This window comes from Anopheles merus, chromosome 3R, assembly GCF_017562075.2.
Source record: "Anopheles merus strain MAF chromosome 3R, AmerM5.1, whole genome shotgun sequence".
In the NCBI taxonomy this organism is placed as follows: Eukaryota; Metazoa; Arthropoda; class Insecta; order Diptera; family Culicidae; genus Anopheles; species Anopheles merus.
In genome coordinates, this window is record NC_054084.1 from 11,940,818 (window position 1) to 11,964,632 (window position 23,815).

The 23,815-nt window shown below is 41.3% G+C and overlaps 2 protein-coding genes across 9 annotated transcripts in view; one reads left to right on the forward strand and one right to left on the reverse strand.

Moving 5' to 3' along the window:
• The window catches only part of LOC121596788 (dedicator of cytokinesis protein 9), an 89,541-nt gene that overhangs the window by 58,972 nt on the left and 6,754 nt on the right, over window positions 1-23,815 (reverse strand). The gene's annotated exons all lie outside the window — the stretch shown is intronic.
• The window catches only part of LOC121596789 (protein phosphatase 1L), a 30,435-nt gene continuing 14,116 nt past the window's right edge, over window positions 7,497-23,815 (forward strand). Inside the window, exon 1 of the mRNA XM_041922025.1 lies at window positions 7,497-8,800. Within this exon, the coding sequence (XP_041777959.1) occupies window positions 8,527-8,800 (274 nt within the window). The 5' untranslated portion in view covers window positions 7,497-8,526. The remainder of the gene's footprint in view (window positions 8,801-23,815) is intronic.

The window sequence follows — 23,815 nt, forward strand, 5'->3', positions numbered from 1 at the left end:
CATAACTTTTTGTCGGTACGATCAATTTTGTTATCTTTTAATTTGTGAACAAAAACACACACCACACCACATTCGTTTGGGAACGACTGCTTAAGGCCTATCGATTACCGTCTACTATTTACAACACTTTTCGGCAAAGAAAAGGCGCGCTAGCGAGGCACTTATTTGCTACATTTTAACGTTAATCATTTATCACATTATGTGTTGGGGGGGGGGGGGGGGGGAATAATATGTTTCACTAACTAACAGCTTATTTCACTCAATTTCACTAAACATATCCGGAACCGTTTCCGCGCGCGAGCAGTGTCAACCGATTGGGTGCTAATTTATGTACATCCACCATCCGCTATTTCTTTATTCGGCCTGCCCTAACTCGTGCCCATCTCGTGCCGTGTCGAAGGGTTCGCGTTGTAATTTGATCGAGTTCCCACAGTCCCCCGGGCAGGACACGCGCACGTGAAAGCAATTTAGCACAGCTAATATGGCAGCTGTCAATCGCTACTGTTGGAGGTGGAACTGATGAATAGAAATAGAAAGACACCTCACACAGCACACAACACACACACACACTTTGTGCGCTTCCGATTGGGTCACGTTCTTCCTGTTTCCCCGTTCGAAGGACGCATCATCCTCACCGTGGTGCATAAACGAAAGCATACACGATATAGCACGGAGGGGTGGTTACGAGAAATTACGCGCCGCGGCCAAGTGCAACAGCACCGGCAGCAGCAACACGCTGCAACGCGCGCGCCGCACCCAGACGGACGGATCTTCACGCGACGACTGGTCCGATCAAAATAATAACAATTCCATCCATCGTGCAACACACGTGCGAACGCGCTGGCGGGATTTGACCGGCGCACGATGGGTAAAGCGAGTGGTCAAAATGTTTAGTTTTTGTTAAGCAAACGAATTTAAGGCTAATTTTAAACTCAAATTCATTACTAAACTAAAAACAATGGCGCAAATTTTAAATAAGCGCATTTTCTATCTAAATAAAGACTCGCTTAACTGTACCATAAAAGGTTAACGAAAAGCTAGCGCGATTTATTGCCGCAATATGCCACGGGTTATTCCATTGTGCAAATGGATTGAGAAGAGAGAAACTTGTTTGTTTGTTGCTTTTTCGCTTAGTTCCTATCTTCAACCCTATCGCTCTTTCGATGAGAGAACTGCTTCTCTCTTTCTGTTTCTACATATGCCGATAGCATGACTTATGATTCTCGGGGTGGATTGCTCTTCTTTACACGAGTGTTTGAATTTATTTGTACCAGTTATCGGAATTATATGTAAGCGTAACAAAATTGTTGCGTTAAATTGCAAATAATCTTGAATACAAGTAAAAACAAGTTTTTCAACAATCTTAACATTTATGAAATAAATTTAAATCTATTTTTAATATTTCATTACAATAAAGCATTGGATAATGAACAACATCTAACTAACAACACAGAGCAAACTTGTTATTAATCCCACTGAAAAAAAGCAAACTTTATTATATTAAATAACTCTTCTCAAAACTAAATAGTATCAATTGAAATCTCCAAGATGCATAAGAAATAACGCTAATAAATTCGTTTTTTTGTTCACAAAAAACGACATCATTCAACGGAATAGATACATAAACGTTTAGAGTAAATATTGAATTTATGTTGCTATCTTACTTGATGATCGTGTAAAACACTCAAAATATTTACAACATATTTTTAAAGAGCTTTAAAACGTCTGTTTAGCAGGAAAATAAACGAACCAACACGTATCAAGCATGCATTCAATGAATTTTGAGCTAATTTGAAACTGAGCTACACCATAGCACCTGGCGGGCACTAGCCAAACTACGCCGATTAATCAAGAACTATGGGCAATAGGACGTGCCGAGACGGACAGAAAATCGTCCGTGTTTGGTTCGATGCCGTTAATTACATTGAATTCATTAATTCATCAACTCAATAAATAAAATTAAGGAAAATTGCATGAATTTATTAAAATGCAGTTCATAAAATTAAACTATTGTGGATGATTTTGGTAATTAAATTTTTTTTAACCGGGCCGGTCTAGTGGTACAGTTGTCAAATCGTAGGACGTAACAACATGCCCGTCATGGGTTCAAATCTCGAATAGACCGTGCCCCCATACGTAGGACTGACTATCCTGCTATGGTAACAATAAGTCACTGAAAGCCAAGCTCACTTCATTAGTGGGTACTGGCAGGCCTTGACCGACAGCGGTTGTTGTGCCAAAGAAAAAAAAAAGTTAAATATTTTGACTCCAAAGCAACGCACTTAAACAAATAAACTAAAATAAAAATCAAGCCAAACTGCGCTACTAATGCAATAGAGTAAACTTTCTCAATGCACTAAAATTTCCAACGCAATGTACAATTGATGAAAGAGCGCAACGGTTCCATCCATGACGTCAAATACATTCCGAACAATAAGAGACACAATTCCACTTCCCCAAATGCAGCACAGAACCGAAAGAACAATGTAGTGATCATGCAAATTGAGCAAGAAGCAGCATTTGTCTGTAAAAGCGCAAAACATTGCGTATCCGCCAGATAATATGCCAATTCTTCGGTGCACTCGGATGAGCGGTTAAGGCATTTGGCCCATGCTGTAGTAATCATGTTCTGCTGCAGTCACGTTCCACAAAACCATCGAAACCACAGTTGTCGCTCTGCCTATTGAAATTGAAGAAGCAGCAACCGAGAGAGAACGAGAGAAGGAGACAGGTAAACTGGCCAAAGAACTTTAGATTGTTCTTTTGTTACCATCGCTCTCTTGCTGCCTTTTTTCCAAAAACGAAACAACAATCATAAAATCCACAATGCTGTTACGAGCCAAAATTTATACCTTTTTCCTTTCGGCGGGGCCATCATTTCGTCGGTCAAAATGCCAGCGCGGGTACGAAGCGATCGTTTCCACCCTGTTCAGCGGACGGACCCGCACGAGTAAACGACGGCGACGACGTAATGCAACCAAAAACCATCAAAGAAATAAATCATAAAGTGCACATGTGCACGTGGAGCGGCGCGAAAGTGCAGTACCGGCGAATCAGCAGAGCCATAAAAATCGTAAATTCGCTGACGAGCCAAAGCAGCGTCGTCGACCGGTACACCGCGGCATCGGATCGGTCTGCAGCGGCCAGCGCGCTTCTAAAGGAAACGACACTTTGAAACCTGGGCAGCCGTACACCACCGTCATACCCCGAAGCGACGCAGGGGAAGATTATTGGCGGTCACGGTGTGAAATATTCCACCATAATGAAAAACACATTCACTCAAAAGCTATAGCCCCATATGATGACCCTGCTGCCCAAGCATCGGTTAATCCTCCCAAAGCGCAGAGCAAAAGGTGTATGACAGGCAATCGGAGCAATACTTCCCCGCTAGAAGGAAGAACTTTTGTTTAGCAACTGTTTTACAACATTTAATTCCGAGCCCCCGAAAGCAACGGAGTAAAGCTGCGATCTCCTGCAGGGCTGGCAGATTAATTCCCCACCAAGCATAATTAGATTTTTTATGCCTGAACGAATGGTCGGACAGTAAAGCAAGCGGTCAGTTGCAGTCTCCGACCGTTCCGACTGCGTTCTGCTGCTGCTGCTTCGTGGGGTCAAGGTGTTAATAATATGCAAAAATGTGCACGAACGAGTACGGCGGGGGGATTTGCGCATGCGGCAAAACAATAAGTATGTAAAGTCATGGCATGAGCAGCAACAGCACAACACGGATGCGCGTCCACTGGGCAAAAGTTTCCGAATAATGAATTTTGCTTCACCAAATCATAAAGAATACACGGTGATGCAGCATATCTGCGCGGCGAGAGGTCAAAAAATGGAACCGGAACGACAAAAAACTACTCCTTTTTCGATACAATTCCAAGCCGATGATGCTGATGCTTTGTTGCTGTGGTGAAGATTGAGCGCGCAGCACACAAAACTTACCTGTAAGAAAGAAAGAACAATGCGAAAGGTTAGCTTTTTAGTGTCACAATTAAAAGAGTGGACAAATGGGTTATAAAAGGATGCATGTGAGTGTGGTAACGTAAGATATGTACAGGGATTTTTTTTACAGTGTAATTAGAAACATAGCTGCAATATGGTGCAAGTTTAAAATATTATATTTTGAGAGTGTGTGCGTATATACACTTTAAGTGTTAAGTAAGCTAACATTTTATCAGGATGCAGTTAAGCTTTGCGTGTGTTTACAGGCGTATAACTTGTCGAAGTTAGGAACATGTTTACAACAATATAAAATAAAATAAATTAAAAAAATAAATCTGAGTTTTGAGAGCATAGAAATAGTATCTGGTTGGGTGGCCGGTGTAAGGGCTGGGCGGGTCAAAATAAATACATATTATTAAAATATTTAAATATAGTTTCATTTGATTGATGATTGTTTCACACTTGTAAGTTGTAATTGACATTATCCAACTGGAAAAATATGATAAAAAAATATTTCTTAAATAAAATAACGTCTATGTTTCACAGATACTTGTCCGCCCATTTGATAAAACTTTATAGTGTACTGAACATTAGGTTCAGGATTTAACATTGTTTGAAAATGTTGTTAGCATTAATTATTTAACATTAACAGGTAACATTGTAGCACAAGGTTAAGAGCACAATCTTATTGTGTCCATCCTTCTCCTCCTCTGGCCAACCTTACGCCTGAATTGTTTGCCATAACTAGAGCATCTTCACCGATGGACAACATTGTAAAGCTGACTTACAAACAAACAATAGACAAGTGTTCGGCGTCGCTGGAAACTATTGCTAAAAATCACACCCCTCCGAGAAACGGAGAAACAAACGAACGGAGCCTGTCGAGCAGTTTCCTTGTGCCATTGGATTGATCCAACAATGTACACTCGACACTGTATGCCCCTTTTCTCGTGTACGTGTGGTAATGTATTTTATTTTCAAACACAGCACCGTTGTTTACTCCAAGCTCGGCACCTGACCACCTGATTTGAGGGGCAAAGGAAAGAATTCGGTACACAAAACGAACGCTGTTAATAAAACAGTGTTTATGCTTCAAATTAAACACGGCAGGGATTTACTATTTCTGCATACAATGTGTTACAATATCTAAACACCAAAATATTTCATTAAAACTAGTTCAATTTAAAAAAAAAAAGACAGTTGCAAATGGGAAGAGGGCATGAACGCTTCCGTAGAAGATACAAAAACGGTAAATCCATCACTTTGAAGCATATTTCAGTGCGCAACAGCACACTCGAAATGAGGCAAGCGCATAATTAATTTAACTTCAACGCCTAGCTGCCATTCAATTCAATTTAGATGACTTCATCTGTTTGCTCATTTTTTTCTTTCCAAGTATGGGAAAAAACGACAACACCATTGCCACACATACACACATACTGACACTGGAACTGGTCGTAGTGATGGCAGCAGGCTAATCGTTGCATTTAAATTAACTAATTACCGTCTATTACCCTTGCCACGAAGGTTACGTGCGACACAGACAGACCCCCGCGACTAACACGACGACTAGAAAATGGGTGATGCAAAGCAGAGAAAGTTTTACATGTTTTCTTAGTTTTTTTCGTTTATTGCTTTCGAGGATCCATCACATCGGTTGGGCGTTGAATTTAACGATACTGGAATTTTTTAAACTACCAAACATTGCTCTCCGTACGAGACTGTCTCCGTGCGTGCCCGGTTCGCGATTCATTTCCATACACAGTGAGTCTTTAGTAGCGCCTGAACGGTGTATCTGTCTGACTTTGTCCACCCTACCATGTTGCGGTCATTAGCATTAAGCTGTAAAATTTAGAGCCTCTTTGCAATTTCACGCATGATGGGCGTGCGGGTGAGATTCGCCACAAAACGTGCGTGATGTGTTAAATCAGGTGATCTTAGCCTCATTATTGATTCTATGGACTGGGGGGAACTATTCTAGCAATGGCTTATTTCTTGCCAGCCACCCGGTGGACAGAACTAACACTACCGAATGAGCGATTGAGCATTAAACTTGGTCGAAATAATGGCTAATTTCATTCCATATCCATGTTTTTCATGCTATGAATACGGTTTTGCATGAATTTTCTCGTCTCCATGGCATGATTTTGGCGCCGGCCAAAATCGGTTCACGCATCGGTTCACATGTTTACCGAAATGTTTATTATCGCACTGCGCACAGCGCGGGCGTATGTGCCCTTGTGCTTACAATAAAATATATCACAAGCAGCCTAATGAGGATACAGCAACCGTCTATTTGCCGCGGAGTCGTGAGCAATCGATTTGCGACGGCAAGGACACGCAATGTTTGCTCTACATACGCTTGTAAGGGTAGCATTTGCTTCATAAAGTGAAAGGTAAAACAAGTTAGCTTAATAAAATAATAAAAAAGGCACGACCATCCTCAAGGAATAATGAAAGTTCGTGTAGAATAGTTAATGATGCCTTTTGTCATCAAATCGTTGGCTTCATTCATTAAAACTTAAAAAAACGAAATTCCAAACAAATCCAACATGTTGTAAATCTTGTGATGAAGTCGTCTCAATACCATTTTTTATGCGAACTGAAACATCGAAAGTAAACAGATGAAGCTAATGTACGTCAAGCTCGATTGATAACGGCTTACAAGACTTTGGTTATGCTCCGTCACTGTTTATAACGAATTATCAACCGATGTTTGGTTTGAGCGTGAGTTTGTTTTGCTGCTGGATTCTTACTAGAACATCAACAATATTAATTATCAAAATCATTTTCCTTATAGTTGATTTTTGTATGATTTTGCTCGATTAAAACACCACTTTTCCATAAATAAGCAATTAAAAAATCAACCAAACCCAAAAAAAGCGGCGCTTGTTGCAGTCAGGAACCGTTGTGCTCAATGTCTAAAACGGGTGGATGCACACAATCGTGACATTTGTCACCGAAAAGACTGTCACGCCAACCAACATTTTCGAAAAATGGCCAAAGAAAAACGTTTCGGTTATCGTTCCTCCCGGATTCATTAACCCCCCCTGCTTTTAAATGCCACCTGCTACAGTTGTGTTGTCTGTTCTCGTCAAGCTCCATACTTTGTGTTTGCCCACTTACAACGCGAAGACACACACACACACACACACACACACACACACACACACACACACACACACACACACACACATACAGTAAAACCAAGAAATTTTGCACAAAACCTTGTGCTATTTATTTTGGGCCATTTAATCTCAACCTTCACCTTAACCTCCCGGGTCTCCACGCGAGTCGCCCCATCCCGTCCCTCATTATCTCGCTGCCGCACGATGGTGTAATTTCTCGATGGCATATTCTTCACTTCTGTTGCGATCACAAACACACACACAGCTCGACGGTTTAATTCGATCGTTTGTTTGACAGCGTTCCGCGGGGTTGTGCGTTTGCTGCTGCTAGTTTGTGTCCTTTGATGTGTTTTGTTTTGATTGTTTTTTGTTCGCGCCCGGCTGCTCGTCCCGAGGCGACCAAAGTCGGTGACTCGCGAAGACTGCCGGCGAGCTCACTCCCGATCGAGCGCGGGTTTAGTGAGCAGGAAGCCGCCACACGTTCCTTCGTGTCCAACACGGTGTTCCCACAGGCACGGAAGCTGGGTGCACACAGGTCGTTTAGTGAGGAAAGAGTAGCGCCCAAGTGCATCAGTGAGATTTACAAAAAAAAAACGGGTGAAAGATATCAAGCAGGTGTGAGTGTGTGTGTGAGTGCATTGCCTCGACCGTCCAATGTGCCACGATTACAAGATCTTTGCACACGAGCGCTCCAACCGCTGCCTACAGCTCACTGCCATACAGTCGTGTGTTTGGCTTCGGGACAAATGCTATTTGTTTCCTCATTACCGCGCGCTGCTTTCGATTTCTATTGTCGCTAAATCAATTGCTTCCGGTCAATTTGCCGCCCCCTCCACTAAGTGAGTGTTTGAGTGTGTGTGTGTGTGTCTGTGTACTTCAAATAGAAATTTTGCCATAAAGTCTAACAGGAAAGCGACTGAAATAGCTAGAGAAAAAGGGGTGAACGAATTTTCTCTCCAATTGTGTTTGCGCAGCGTGCCCTGTGAGCGATAAAACAGATTAGCGCAAGTGTGTTGCGCCTGCACAATCGTCACGTTTCGCTAATCAGCCGAACGGGTGACTGTGTGTGACGTCGACGGGACGTCGGAGTGGACGGGAGATGAAAAGGGAATGAAGAGCTGAACCGAAAGTACGCAGCAGCAACCGTTGACATCCGAGTGGCAAATTCCGCGCTTCACATTCCCTGCGCTTCTGGCGTTCTATCAACGCCCTTTTTGGCCTCCCCTCCGTTCGACCGTACGATCATCGGAGGCGTGATCTCGTAGTGGCGTGACGGTTTGTTGTTTTTTTAAACACATTTTTCTAGATCGTGTGAGATTTTTTTCACTATTCTTGTGTGTTTGTGTGCGTGTGTGTGTGTCGATGAATTTGGTAGCCACGGCGACGGCAGCACACTTCAAGTGGAAGGGCACTCGGAATTTGGCACTCGCAAGAGGGCACTCTAGATCCGTCAGCGATGATGATGCTGACCCACCACCAAACGCCAAACACCGCCGTGAATGGTTGTGAAACGTCACCGAACGTGAATGTCCGCACTACCAACACCACCACTGCAGGCATGATGGGCGATACCGGCGGGCAACCTCGGCCTGCTGGTGGAGACGACAGGGTGGAAGTGATAAGCCGCGGAAGCATGCGACGTATGGCGACCAGCATGCTCTGCCAGCGGTACCATCACCTACAGCTGCAAGCGATCTGTGTCGCTGCGGCCAAAAGCACCGAGGCACGAAGTAAGTGTTTGATTTCATTATATAAAAAAAGCCGTTTACATACCGCCACCTTCCCACCTCCGGTTACGTCAAAGCAGGTTCATCACGTCGATTCGCGCGCGCGAATCGGACAGACACAGGTGGCTGAGCGAGACTGCTGTTTCAGCTTGTGCGGTATTGCAGTACAGTATCTTTGCGTTGTTGCACGGAATATTTGGCACAATTCATTAGTATATTTTTATTCGTTCTTTATTTTACGTGAATAAAACAAAGGGTGAAATATAATCTAAAATAATATATTGTTAATGGTTACCCGAATACCTGGCTTTTGAACGAAAGATTTGATTCACTTTTTATAAACAAAATATTTTTTTTCCAATATCGGACGTTGAAATGACTCACTATGATGTGTAATGTATATTAAGAGGGTTTGTGTGACGTAAACATTTGTATATTTATTTAGCGCAACAGCTTTTATCGAAGATTAGTGTTTGGTGTATCTGAATCAGATTTATGTATTTGAAGAATTTTCTGAAATTATTCAAAGAATCTGAATTAATGGCAAAAATCCAGAGTCGGTTCCGATCCAACTCCGATAATTTCGGAACCAACTCCCTCCCAGCATTATTGGGAGTCATCCGGAGTCTCCCGAAGTCGTCCGCAGTCGTCCGGATTCGATCGGAGTCATCTGGGGTTGATGGGAGTCGTTGGGAATCGGAGTCATCCGGAGTCGTCCGGAGTCGTCCGGAGTCATTCGGAGTCATTCGGAGTCCTCGGAGTCGTCCGGAGTTGGTCGGTGTCGGCCTTAGTCGGCCTTCAAAACAAAGACCTGTATACGAGGTGCACACGCAAAAACACAACTAAATGAAATGCCTGATCATAAGCACATTGCATCAGATGACTCCGGACAACTCCAGACAACACCGAACGACTCTGGTAGATTCCGGACGACTCCGAACAACTCCGGACGACTCCGAACGACTCCGAATGACTCCGAACGACTCCGAACGACTTTGGACAACTCCGGACGACTTCGACTCCTGGCGGAACTGATGATTCGGATTTTGTCGGAATCGGAATCGGAGTTGTAGGTGCGCTCCAAAGAGCACATTACGAATCTGAATCTCGGATGAAAAGAATCATGAATCTAGAAAGGTTTAACAATCAAGAAAGGTTGACATCATGAATTATTAGCGATTTATGAAACTTTAGAGGTTGAATCTGAATCTTTAGATGCTCATGAATCTTTGGATACTAACAAATCTTTGGAGGTTCGATTCAAGATTCAAATTACTCATCGTTCGAAAATTCATATGAATTAATCTCAACGAAAGTATAATTCATGAAGCGCATCTCTAATCTAGACCCTCGTGGGGTTGGCTAACTATGATGTAAATAAGATGTAAATAATTACTCAAATTACTCAACCTTTGCTATGATATTTGGAAAAACAATATAAAAATCAAGTAAAAAATATAAACAGATTTGAACAACTCTTAGATAACTTTTGAAAAAAAAAACATAAAAAATACTGAAAAGTTTTACGATATCATAAATATGTTATATATGAAGTTTGACATTTAGAGATTGAAACTAAGTCAACACGCCGCAGGGTTGATTATTTCCAATGACATAGGCTGAAATTTGAGCCATCTAACTTAAGCCAACAAAGGAGCCACTATGTATTAAGTACATACAAGCAAACATTTAGATGTCTTGTTCGCTCGTTAAACCACTTGCAAAACAGGTTGTATTGTTTGTTGAAATATAATGCTAGGATAGGTCCTGTTTACGCCACTTTTACTTTAAACAATTCAGTCCACGAATCTTTGACGTGCTCACCACCATGCGAAAGGATAATCATCATTAGCATACTTAATTTGGCGTACAAAAAAAACCTACGCATACCGCTCGCTACAAAAGTCTGACACATTGTAATTATTTGTAAAGAAAAAAGGAGTCTGATTTTTACCCCGACCCAATAACCATGATTAACGGAAATATGGCAATAATAACACGACTTAAATCAAGTTTCGGAACGACACAATCCAGGACCGGTCGTCCACGATGATGGGGGGGGGGGGGGGGGGGGGGGGTTCGAGCATAAAAACCCAAAAATCATGCTCACGCTGCTGCTCATCAATGGATTTTGAAAGCATTTAAAAAATTCATCGCCGTCGCACTGCAAAATAACAATATAACGCTTTTTTTTAAAGCACACATCCAAACAATGCATACCATCATATCGGTGGTGCGTGCGTATGGCGAATGCGTTTCGCGCTAAAATGCACTTTAATTTGGTTGCGCGGCTGATACGAGAAACAAAAATGCAAAAAACTCTATAATTAACGACCACGAAGGGGGAAGCGAATGGTGTGCACTTCCCATTGTGTCATCAGAAAACACTTCGCTTCGTTGCATATCATCTTTGTCAGCGGTTTTTCTGTGTGTTGCTTTGTTATTGGTTGCTTTGCACGATGCGTTACTGGCAAGGGCGTGATAAGGCAAAAGTGGCAAAACCATCATTTCATTAATTAGATGATGCAAGATGTCAGAGATTCTCATCATTTTTGACATGCATACCAGCAGCAGTGAGATGCTTGTGTGTGTGTGTTTTTGTCTTTTCAGTTTAGAGAAAAAATCGCGTTTGATAAGAGTTAATTACATTTTGAACAACTTCATAGTGCAGCCAACCATAGTACGCTTTAAAATGGTTACGAAGTCGCCGATTATTTGCCACGCCACAAAAGCAGCTGCAATAAAATGCACACCATTTATAACACACAATCCTTCTACCGCAGTCGTCAAGCTAAAGCCCATAAAGATCGATCAAGGGTCATCAATGAAAACCAATGGCAGAGGAATCACACTATCGATCTGCCCTTTTCCTTGAACCCTTGAACCCTGGCTGGATGTTGTGGCAGTAAAACAGAATGAACAATGCAAACATTAAACAGGCAATACATTTCAATCACTTGCTTGCCCTTTCCACCTTGGACACGAGGGGATGCAAATATTTTAAGCATTATTAAACAAAACGATTCACTGCCGCTGATAAGTGACGAGGCCAACGAGTTCTAGAGCTTTTGTGAAACAATCTTTTAAAAAAGAATCATTGTATTATTTTATGACTGTCTTAACATTTCAAAGTGAGCTTCATTTGCCGGATTATTGGTTTACATTATCCTTCGCCTGTTTTATTTCTCCCCCTGCAATACGTTAAATAAATACATACGATACCACAACACGCATCACCCCGCATCACCTTTCAACACATGTTTTTCGTGCCTTGTTTTGTAGGCGCGAACTGGTAACCTAATCGCGCACACCACCCCTCCGTCTGATCACTAATTTATTGCCGAACGCCCAATTTGTTTCGGACGACAAGCACGCGTTAATTAAATTAGATCGAGACCGTTGATAGGTATTTGCATATTGTGTGTTGAAAAAAAACATCAACCTTTAAGGTCTTCGTCCGTGAATTCGAACACCATTCGGCGACGGTTTTTGGGTGGAGATTTTAACACTGCCCATGAGCTGCATACAAAAGGATGCGTAAAGACAAGGGAGAGAAAAAAAACCCATTGACAATCGAGCGTAGGATGGACCTTAAAAACCCAACAGTCGTTTCACACCTTGCCTAATCTTTTCGCCCGACAGGATGGGCGAAAGGAATACATTTGCCAACTTTAATTGATCGGAAACATGCAAACGCAATGCCCGGGAGACTGTTGGCAAGATTTATGCTAATTCAACAGGTGTTCTTTGGAGAACAAGATACAGCAATGGCAATCTTTGGTGCAAAAAAATGCGACACAAGTATCTGTTGGTAATGTATTAATTAATGTGAGTAGTGTTTTTACTAATGTTAAAATCTTGCTCTAAGCAAACTACAGCGTAAATAAGCATAGCAGTTCAATTAAAACCCGAATAAACTTATCGTTTGTGGCTTCATCAACTCCAAAACAACCGTTTGCATTGGTACATTGAGCATGATTGTGCATGATCAAGACTTAAAGCCACTGCCATGGTTCCAATCCCAATTCCTTCATACTCGATTCGATTGTCCCACTGCGCTGTTTTGACGGCAAAATCACAAGCATAAAGTGACAACTCATAAAATATGCAGCTCACGTTTTCGTCGGTGCATCAATGCAGCAACGCAGCTCGATCTTTTTCTCCACTCATTGCGGAGTGAGTGAGTGCTCTTTTTCTTTCATTTTGAACCATGTTACGATTTGTTCTGGACGCGAGACAATGAAATTTAATCTCGTTTTGATACATGCGTGAAACAAAACAAAAATGAGACTTCAAACGACTCGGACCGGCTGGCCTTTGTGCAAGCAGCTCAGGGTTAATAATGCAATGTGCAGATTCTACACCACGTTTTCAACACATTTGCGTCTTTTTTGCGTTTTTTTGTTTGTATTATGAATCAAATTTTTATTAATGTCTTAACTGAAACGTGAGTTTCTTTTTCGAGACGCCGAAAAGTCGCCCATGGGCAAGAACAATACGGCAATAAATTAAAAATTTGACTCCAGTGCTTTTTTAGAAATACACAGCAATATCGTGCTTTAATTTTTGTTAACAGCTACAGCTAAATATGTTATACCACAGCGAGATAAAAATAATAATGTGGATGATTTTATAAACACAACACACGCAAGTAAATTGTGTCATTGTAGTTATCGCTAAAAATACCATGAATTGGTATGGTACAAACATACAAGCGTACAAAGTACCCGTTCTAAGAACCATCCCAAACGTAAATAATTTTAATTTATCGAGCATAATAAACTGTAGAACATAATACGCAACCCGACCGAACAATGCGAACCGTTGAGAGAGAGAAAAAACATCAACCCTGTCACGAGATCGAGATGTTATCGAAGGGTTTCGAATGGGGGGATTTTTATGTACATAACATGTGCAACAGTGGAACACACAGCCTAGAAAGATTATGAACCTCCTTCTGCCGGCAACAATAAGACCTTGGGATAATGAGTATTTATGAGTCATGCACGCAGTATAAAGTGTCGAACAAGAACAAGTACGATTCAACTACGCCCAGATCAAGGTAACGGGGTAGTACAGCAGAAAGGGAAAGAAGGGATTCCCCAATTGGTAGACGCTTATAACAATCATCCATGTTTATATCGCGACTACAAAAGAAAGAGTACATACATAACCATTTCACTGGCGATCGTTGCGTTTCCATGCGCGGTACAATCGACATCGCGGCTAAGAAATACGATGGCAGGGAAGCAAATTTTAACGTATTAATTAGGCTAAAACAAGAACCATACCGTGGAGAGAGGACCCGTACGGTGGATTGAATCCTTGCAACATCGAGTTTAATCTTTAAACTACAAGTTAAACAATGAAGGCACATAAAGTACAGCGTAAAGCAGCTGGATCTTGTCTTTGGAAACAGTTATTGTCTTATTTTATGGCCATTTCTGCCGTTTCCAATCAATGAGCTGAGCGATAAATGTCTGCCACAATTAGGACTACGCAGCGATGAATACATTTTCCATCGTTAAGCTACTTCCCGCAAGACAGGCGGGCAAGGTTAAGCTTCGAACAAATTATCCTTTTTTTGCGATATTAAAGAATATACATTGTGGTTCAATTTAATCTAATCATATGCATTGTATCTTGAGCAGGATTGTTTTTTTTTTCAATTTGTATCCATCGCCATACATTTTCTTCACTTTAATAAGTGTTTGCAGTAACAAAAGCCCTACCGCTAGACAAGGAAGTTTGTTGTTAAACAATTAACAAGAAGAAAGTGCTAAGAAAGTGGCCAACAAACCATTTATTATAATTATTGGCTCAACAATTTAAACGGTCACTGGGACAGTGTCTTGATCGCCCTTCACCAATTACCACCTTGAGCTGGGGCTCTAAGACTTGACACAATTAGACTTGGCGGGCTGCATAGAGCGTCTGGAAAGTCGGCACCACTTTCCCGTTTTCTTTGAGTGACCCTCGCGCTTTGTCCGGAATATTCTTCTTGTACTACAACGCCCCACCTACCAGGGTACAAAGAAGTGCAACACAACTCTTTCTCCGCTGTAAAGGTTGTCATTAACCCACATAAACATGTGGACACGCTCTAATGTAATTTGTATTAGCCCCCGATGTAGTTCGCCATCGAGCTACAATCGATCGTTAAATCGATGACGATCGTAATTAAGAGCATGCTCGTGCAGAGGTAGGCAAATTCTGCAGCACAGTGTAACGGAAGTGTCTTTTAACAGGTCTTCGTAGAGCGTTTATTGACGGAACAGTGAAGGACAAGAACACACAATAGGACATCATTTTAATAATGTGCAATAAAATAAAAGAAAAATATTAAAATATATTACACACCAAGCGTTTTCATAAATTATAGTACCGCATCTACGTCACCCATCCAAAAACGCCTGTTTATATGCAATTTACGCAATGCGCATTGTTTTGCTGTTCAAATATTAATCCGCGGACGCGCTTTTGTGTAATGATCGACGTCTTATTTTACTAATCATATTTTAGTACCTTGGTCGCATAAACGTACTTTTGTTTTTTGTTTTAGTTTTCATCAATCAATGTTACATTACTTTTTCACCACTAGAACAAGCTAATGAATTTGGTGTATTCGTAAGTCCGTTTTTGTTTAATTAAATTTTAATTATTTTCCTTTTTAAAAACGCATCAAATTATAGTTTTTCAGTACAATTATTGATTCCAATACATTACTTCAGTATTTTTTCACACTCGTCATTCAACCTCCAAATTAGTATTATAAACACTTTTCTGCACGAATTCGTTCAAAATCATTCAGAAATTGATATTTCTGCAGGAGATTTAATTTCAACAAACACCTCAAAATAATGCTGCACCTTTTTTTGCCCCGCACTGTACCCCGATTAGGTACTGCGGGGTATCTGTCAGCTGCCTTACCGTCCATCGATTAGCAAGTTAGCTCCACCACCACGACCTTGCTAAACGCTCGACGACAACCGGGAGACAGACACTGGTAGAAAGCACTAAACTGCCGCACCGTTTTCTAAACTGCGACAATCGAGGTGCGTCTTGGCGCCTGCGGAAAAACGCGCTTGCAAGGGTGTCTGTGTGTGTGGAGATAATACGGTGGGAAATGATCGATACTCTCCAGCGTTGAACGATGTACGAGTAGCCAGAGGAACACAGGAGGTTTAAGACATTTTGGAGGAAGAAGATGAACGCAAACCGGACAAACGCAAAACAGGGGAAGTGGAAAAGAAAGGTGCTGTCCGGCGATGGGGTTGGCTTTCCCTTTTTCCAGCCCATCGGCAATGCCACCGGCCGGCTTTAACAAAGTGCCCAAGCCCAGCGAGACACGGAGACAGACAAGTGCCAGTGGAATGTCTTCGCCCGTGTGATAAGAAACACAGCCGGGCGAGGAAGAGCGATCACTTTCCGTTGGCGCATCCGTCGTGAAGGTCTTTTCTTCAACCTCTGTTGCAACGTGATTCGCGGACAGCTCCAGTACGTGCTGATGACAACGTACCCGACGGCGGTGTCGTCTTCGGGGAGACAACTTTCCACTACAGCGGATGATTGATATATTCCGCTTTCGATTATGCGTAGTTTTGTCTTTCTTTCCTTTGTCATAATGTTTTGCGCCTGGGGCGTAGTTTGTGTTATTCATAATTATGAAAAAATCCACAAGAAACACACACTTTTTGTCTCATTTCAGCAAAACAACAAAGGGACCAGTTAGAGTGTTTTATTGAACGATATTCCAGCTAGAGCTACTTGCGCCGTTGTGCAACGCTGATCAAGTGCATCGCAGTAGCGCGCAGCTGTGGTGAAGGTTGCCTGTGCTGCTCCCGCGTGAACTTAAGCCGATGAGGGTTGAATAAACATTAGCATGCGAGAAAGTTGATTTACCACTGAAGCATAACAAAAAAGGGACAATCAACCACTGAGACCGGGAGATAGAAGGAACGGTTTTCAATCGGATCGAATGAGGAAGTAGCATCGATCGGTCGTTGGACATCGTCTTAATTAATGGCTGCTGTCCGTGTTGGTGGTCTCAGCACAGGCGTGCACTTTGAAATGTATGCGAGGCGTGTTTTGCTTTCTGCTCTTTGCAATAAGTAGCAGTTTTTTGCATTATCTTTTGTTTTTTACTGAACAGCATCGTCCATCTCAGAACGTCCGTTCGTATGTTTACTTTTCTCGTCCATCTTTGCAGCGCTTTCGATTTTAATCCCTTCTCCTGAGCAGTCTAATGGCCAAAGAATGTGCCGAGATAAGGCTGAATAAAAAAAAAAACATATCAATCAAAGCGCGCAGGACCTGTGGACCCTCCTTCTTCCCGTGGACCGTTTTAAGGTGCCGCCAGATGGGATTGTTGTGCATGCACATGCATAATCCGAAGCGCATTATTAAACAATCAGAGGCTTTTTTTCATAATCTCATTAAAATAACTGATGCAGGAAATGGGACACACTGGAATCTTGCTCGTGATTTATATTTTGAAAGAATCTTTTAATAGTATTCAAATAAAATGGATTATTTTTCCAGCCCGACATTTGTTTAAGACATTTGTTATTCTAATAGGAAATCGGTCCCTTTTTCTAATTTTAGTTATATTTTTTTCACATCATAATCAACGTTTTAGAAGCACTGAAAATGATCAAAATAATAAATTAATGATGTTAATCCACATCAATCTGACATTTCATTTCCATCACAATAATTTATAATTTCTCCAACATGATTTTCAACACGACTCAAGCTGGATTGAGTTTGCTGGATTGAACCCAGTTCTTTGTTATGGGTTGAAAATCATGTGTTGAAACTGAAATTTCATTTTGAGGCATATAAACCATTTGACAGCTGTTGAAAAACATCTTGGATGCGGTGAATAAACCCTGTATTTTCTACATTTTGTTCTAATTTTATGTTTTGGTCCAATTTATTGATCTGTGACGCAAATGTAAATGACACATACTTTAAATACAAATTAAACGCTAAACACCAACATAAAATGTAAAATGTAATACAAATAAAATTGAATAGCTATTGTTGAAAAAAACAAATAACATGACGAAAACCCCTGTAAAAGACTAAACTGAACAAAACCACACTGTTATTCCATTCAATCACTTCCTGCCCGATACACAACGCATCACAGCAATAACTCCTTTTCGCCTTAAAAATAGTTGCACGTTTACTTCGCTCATCGCGCCCAACTGTAAAGCGTACCAAACATTGCCCACAAAAGGAGAGTCCCAACAACAACAACAACGACAAAGCAAACTCTTTTTGTCGTAAAATAAAACGCTGGCAGAAGTCTTTCACTCACAGGGATTAGAGTGCCACCGGGCGCACAGCTACTGGAAGCTCCCAAGTCGTAGCAGCAACAGCGACATTCATTTGATTGCAGACACGTCTCTGCCCTGGCTACGGGCTCGCAAATGATCGTTAAAATGGAGCCTTAAAACATACGAGCCAAGCAGCGAAAAAAGCTGATTAGACCCCCCGCTTGTTATGTAAATCCGCTTGCTTGTGTATTGGTTGTTCCGTGCCGCAAGAACGTCGCCCGCCGCCTCGGGGGTCATTCTATTTGCATAAGATTTTTGAAGCCAACGGAACAAACCACACTCATTTAATGCCAGGAATGTCTCTGTCATCGCACCAACACCTTTTCAACAGTGATGCCTACCACCAATTATACCGACAGCAAGGGTTCAAATACGCACGTACTCTACGAGCTGCCGATGACGTGATCGACTAACCCCTCAACGCTTGGCAAAGTGTAAAAAAAAACAAACGGGTTTCAACGTCAAACATCCAGCGGAACTGTGCGAGGTGCCAACTTCAAATCGATCGCCGGCGATTATGTTTGCCAATGCCATCATCGTTCGAAGGTTGCCTCTGGGCTGTGTGTGATGTATGTAAAAGGGTAACATGCTTTATGTTCATTAATTCTGCCGAGCTATAAATTACCTTTGGCCACCGCACGGTAGCCAACAAGCAGCACCAACTACAACCACACACACATGACAAAACATCAATTTGTTGGCCGGATTTTGGGTGCAGAAAAGACGAAGGGTTTATGGGAGTAAGTTCAAAAATTAAAGACAGCTATCTTCATGACGATCGTACTAATAACACAGAAATCCCTCCCAACCGACACAACGAAAAGAGGAATACAGTGCCAAGAGCGGTCATGTTTCGGTTGAAATGTTTATATTTACGATCATTTTCAAGAGGAGACAGTTAATCGACAGCTTGCCAAATATACGCTCTGTCCCACTTTTACTGCAATCTCATTCCTTCTCAACTCAACTCGAAAATACTTTTGAAACCAAAAACACAAAATACTCTAAACATTGCATCGCAAAACGCGTCGAAACACCCTGTGTGTGTGACGCGCTCGTGCACATGTGTTAGTATTGCATGTGGCCGCGTCTAACGAAGTGTCTTTTTTTTCTGTGCTTCGCATTTTATTCTCATTTTTGGAAGGAATCCAGTTTGCTCCCCCCGTCAAAGGCTATGAGATCATCCGCGCGCAGGAGAGCGCGAATAACAAACAAAACCCGCCGGCATGGCCATCGGTCCCACACACACACACAACTACAGACGCAGCCAGACTTCACATGGCCATCGGCGTAACCCAACGGGGTCGGGGGGGGGGGGGGGGGGTAGAAGATCGCGCTAGATCCTCGCGCTTGTTCGCGGCGGTGATGATCATGCGGGGTGATCTCTGAGGCACACGCTTTGGCCGCTCCTTTGACCTCGCCACATCACAACGGGTTGGAATTGAATTTGCTCCAATCGCCGTTTTCGGATGCCGATGGTGCCCGTGTACCCCTCCCAGCAATGGTGACAAGTGGTGACCTCGGGTCACCGCACTGAGGCCGCTTTCCCCGTTGCGCGAACCTCGGCGGATCTGTAGCTGGGAGGATGTAATGTCCCTCGAGGCGATAGAGAAGTTGTGTCCGCTCCAGGGCGAGAAATTGAGTATGGGACGAGTATGGATGTTGAAAAAATTGGACAACTGCATGTTACAACACTTTTACAATTGGTTGTATAAGGCATGGACACGATAGAAAGGGTGAAGATGATGATTCTTCAATATTTCAATGGTAATGTCATAGATTTTGACCAAGATATCAGCAAACAAAACATCAGTTTTCAAATATGCCTTATAAATGAACATCTTCTCATTCTAATTAAACAATTTCAATGTCTTCGTCATCTTCTATGTGTTTTGTATCAACAGTAAACATATCATATTTCCGCGCGGGTTGTCGATTAGAGGTCTCGCACACCACGACGCCCGCGACGACGAGAGAACGCGTGATCGCGAACCAAACAAATGGCTATTTATAGACACTGCGGGCACAAACTACTGCGCGCACATCATTGCCAAACGTTTGTAGTGTTTATCCACCTTGTTTTTCGCTTCTTCTGCCCATCCCTCCATGCACCATCATCTCTCAACCAAGCCGTAAACGACGAGCGTTGAATGGCGCGCGTACGCGTTAACCTGCACCTTACACTACCTTTCCCGGACGATTCAGCCTGCCCTAGTGTGGCTGAACTGCGTGTGTGTGTGTGTATGTATGTCCGAGGAACATCGTGCATCAAACCCAACAATAGTATCGATTGCCTTTGGCCCAAGTGCAGGAAGAAGATGCCGCTATAATCCATCCATTCCGGCCGCCATATTCAAACAACGGCAACAACGAAAGGGCTGTTCCAAACAAGTGCGATAGCGCGTTCACCATCCCCCGTATGGAAATAATCAACAAAAACCCGTATGTGATGGCGATGTGCACGAGCTGCTGTGTGACGATTAAGAGAGGGAAAGTGTTGCTTACTGCGCCACGCCATGCGCTGGTACCGCTTTCGGAATGTCATTCACTGCGAGAAGACTTTGGTGGTTCTCCACCACGTTAGGTTGTTGTTCGTTTTTTTTTGTTTCCTTTTTACCAGCCATTGGTTTAGATTTGTTTGATCACTGTGACTCATCAAATAGCAATCAAAAAAGGGAGATGATGAGCATTTGGAGCTGCGAGAAGCTTAATTGTTTTATTGGAGAAAAATCGTAATCGCTTACGGATACAATCGGCTGGATTAATGGGCCATAAATTGAAGGATTTACGAAATGTGATATGCATTTATTGTTGGTTTGTTTTTTTTTATGTTAAATATTACCAAAACAAAAAGCATGTCGATAGTTGAGTTGGAGGAAAACAAAGCATTGAAAAAAATATGCATGTTTAAAAAATAGGTTTTTTTAATTAATTTGTTTTTGAAATATTCAATAGTATAATTAAAGAAAAGAAATCAACAATAAATTCTTACAAATATTTTATATAATTTGGAAACAAAAACGTGTAAAATATAATAAATATTTTTTTTAAATATTATGATTGACTATATAATTATTAAATTTGCTCAATCAAACTGGCTACAAAGCAATACATTAGGAAATCGCTATTTATTGAGATTGATTATGCTTTTGTCGCTATTTTTTCGTTATCATTTTTATTAGTGTACAGGCAGGGATGGTTGTTGTGGACCATTTTGACATTTTGGTAAGCTAATGGGGAGCATCGAAATCTAGTAGTGATAATAAAATACAAACTGAAAACATTAATATTTTAAAACATCTACAGTTTGAAACTTGATTTCAACAATAAATTTATTTGAAATATAATTAAAAATTTATTATTTATTGGATTAAAATAATCAAAATAATAAACTATTTATATTTTAAACCTTTAATTTAAGTAATTGTAATTTTTTATCTATGCTATATATTTGAATGATGAAATTACTTCCTGCTATTTAAATAATTTTATCGGCATACGTATATTACTACGCCATAAGTCAAGTAATTCTAACATCATTTTTTGTATAATTTCTTATTTCAATATTTTTTTTTTTTGGATTTCCTGAAATTTCCCAGGAATATTTGTATCCGTATTTATGATGTACAGCCCATTCAACGTAACGTAACGTAATGTAACAAAGAATTTAGTTAGAATTTAAGAATTGACGGTATCTGAGATCCTAAAATCGTTATTATCTTATTACTTTGTCTGTTCCCATCTTCCCTTTATTTTTATCCTTATTTTTGGATATTCATAAAATTTACTATTTAAATAATTTTGGACAGAAGAAATGCAAAGCTCAAACTAGCATAATGCTGAACAATTTAACGTTTCCATGCTACCACCTGTCTTTAATTAAAATACACTAACGATACACGCTAGAGAAAGACGCAAAAACACCTTCCGTTGTGCGTATTGCCCCCTTCGCCGATGTACGCATTGCATTCTTCGAAGCTCTAAAATAATCATCACAAAATCTAAAACCGTCTACCGAACGTGCGCTACTTTTATGCCAATGTTTACACAATGCCATTGACTGATCCCCCACGAACCGCGCAATTATTAGCAAGGAAGCTAGCCGAGTTTTCGGTTTTAACGATCACGTTTTACATCCACCATAAACATTGCGTTCTCATGGTGTGTGCAGTAATACGCCACGCGAGTATCTATTTTTCTTGTCCGTCGTTTCAGGAAAACCCTTCCATAAATTTCCATCATTCAGCGTTCCGCACTTCCAGCTGATGGATACGCTATTTCTCGTGGAACAGTTCGTGCATCTGTTCTCGCTGAAACGCACGCCTTTTAACAACAGACGCACTTTAAACACAAGCGAATGCACTTGAATCGGTTTGGTGATAATTCACAGAATTGGAATATTTATGTAAACAAGCGCACCGACAAGCGGTGGTGGATTATTTAGCTGCACTATGTACGGAATTCCGCTGCGTTCATCCACACTCAGCACAATGTATATGCCGGTTGTGCTGGGACATTTAATTGCCAAAGTGGCAATGGTGAGAACGCGCTGGCCAGCGGGGACTGGAAGCTGTCTCATTGAAAGAACATTCTGAGTGTGGTTTTGTTTGTAATTACCGGGTACTCGGGTACTGTGGTGGGGTACGGGCATGACCTCGGTTCAGACCGCCGGTTGGTAAAATTACCACTTTTGACCTCGTGCACAAGGGAATGGACCTCACGATGAGCGCTACAGCTATGCTAATGGTGTTGATGAACCACTTCCTGGTGTTTTTACTTGGTGTCTGGTACAAGTGGTGCACTTTATGCATGGTACTCTCAGAAATTGGAGATCTGTATAGAATTTTGATATCATATTGCAGTAAATCTTGAAGTGTTAATGGAATCCTATTTATGTTAGTTGCGTTTATTCAATTCGTTGAAGAACAAGATTTCAGAAAATCGGCAAATCATCGCAATTCAAATATTTAGACTAGTACAATTTCCTACATTCTTCTATTTATTAATTCAATCTTTTCAAAAGGAATTAAACAAGATTTGTTATGAACCTCGAGAATCATTCTCAGCAGAGAGTTGCGTTTCTCGACCATTTTGTTAAAACCTGGATTCTATATTTCTGTTAAGGGATCTTCAAACTTCTAACAGTTCCATAAGATTCCCAAGTTTGATCGAATAAGGTCAGCTTCCTCGTTGATAATATGATGCATAAAAATGTCTTGGAAAAATATATGACATATATAAAAATGACAGGAAAATTGATTATCTAAACGGCACAAATATTCTCAAATACATCATTGATTATAATGCCACCCGTACATTCTATAATGGTTAAATAAAATTTTATCCAGAAGAACACGTGGCCTTATTCCAAATAGCTGATAAGAATCAACGACCTGCATCTGGCGTCATGCATATTTCAACTATTCCCATTAGACATTTGCATCGAACCCACCTCCAACAAGAATATTGATTTTCTAAGACACTAGACACTGTACCTGGACGTCACACGATGCCAGCGCCCCAGTTATCTTCAATAAACCCCAATCGATATCGCTAATATTGATCGTATATTTATTCGCCACAAATTGAATGGAATAAATAATGCCCGCACCCAGCCGTGCGTTCAGTTTTTTAATCGAAAAGAACGTCAAAGGAAGTGAAACATGAAACCGCC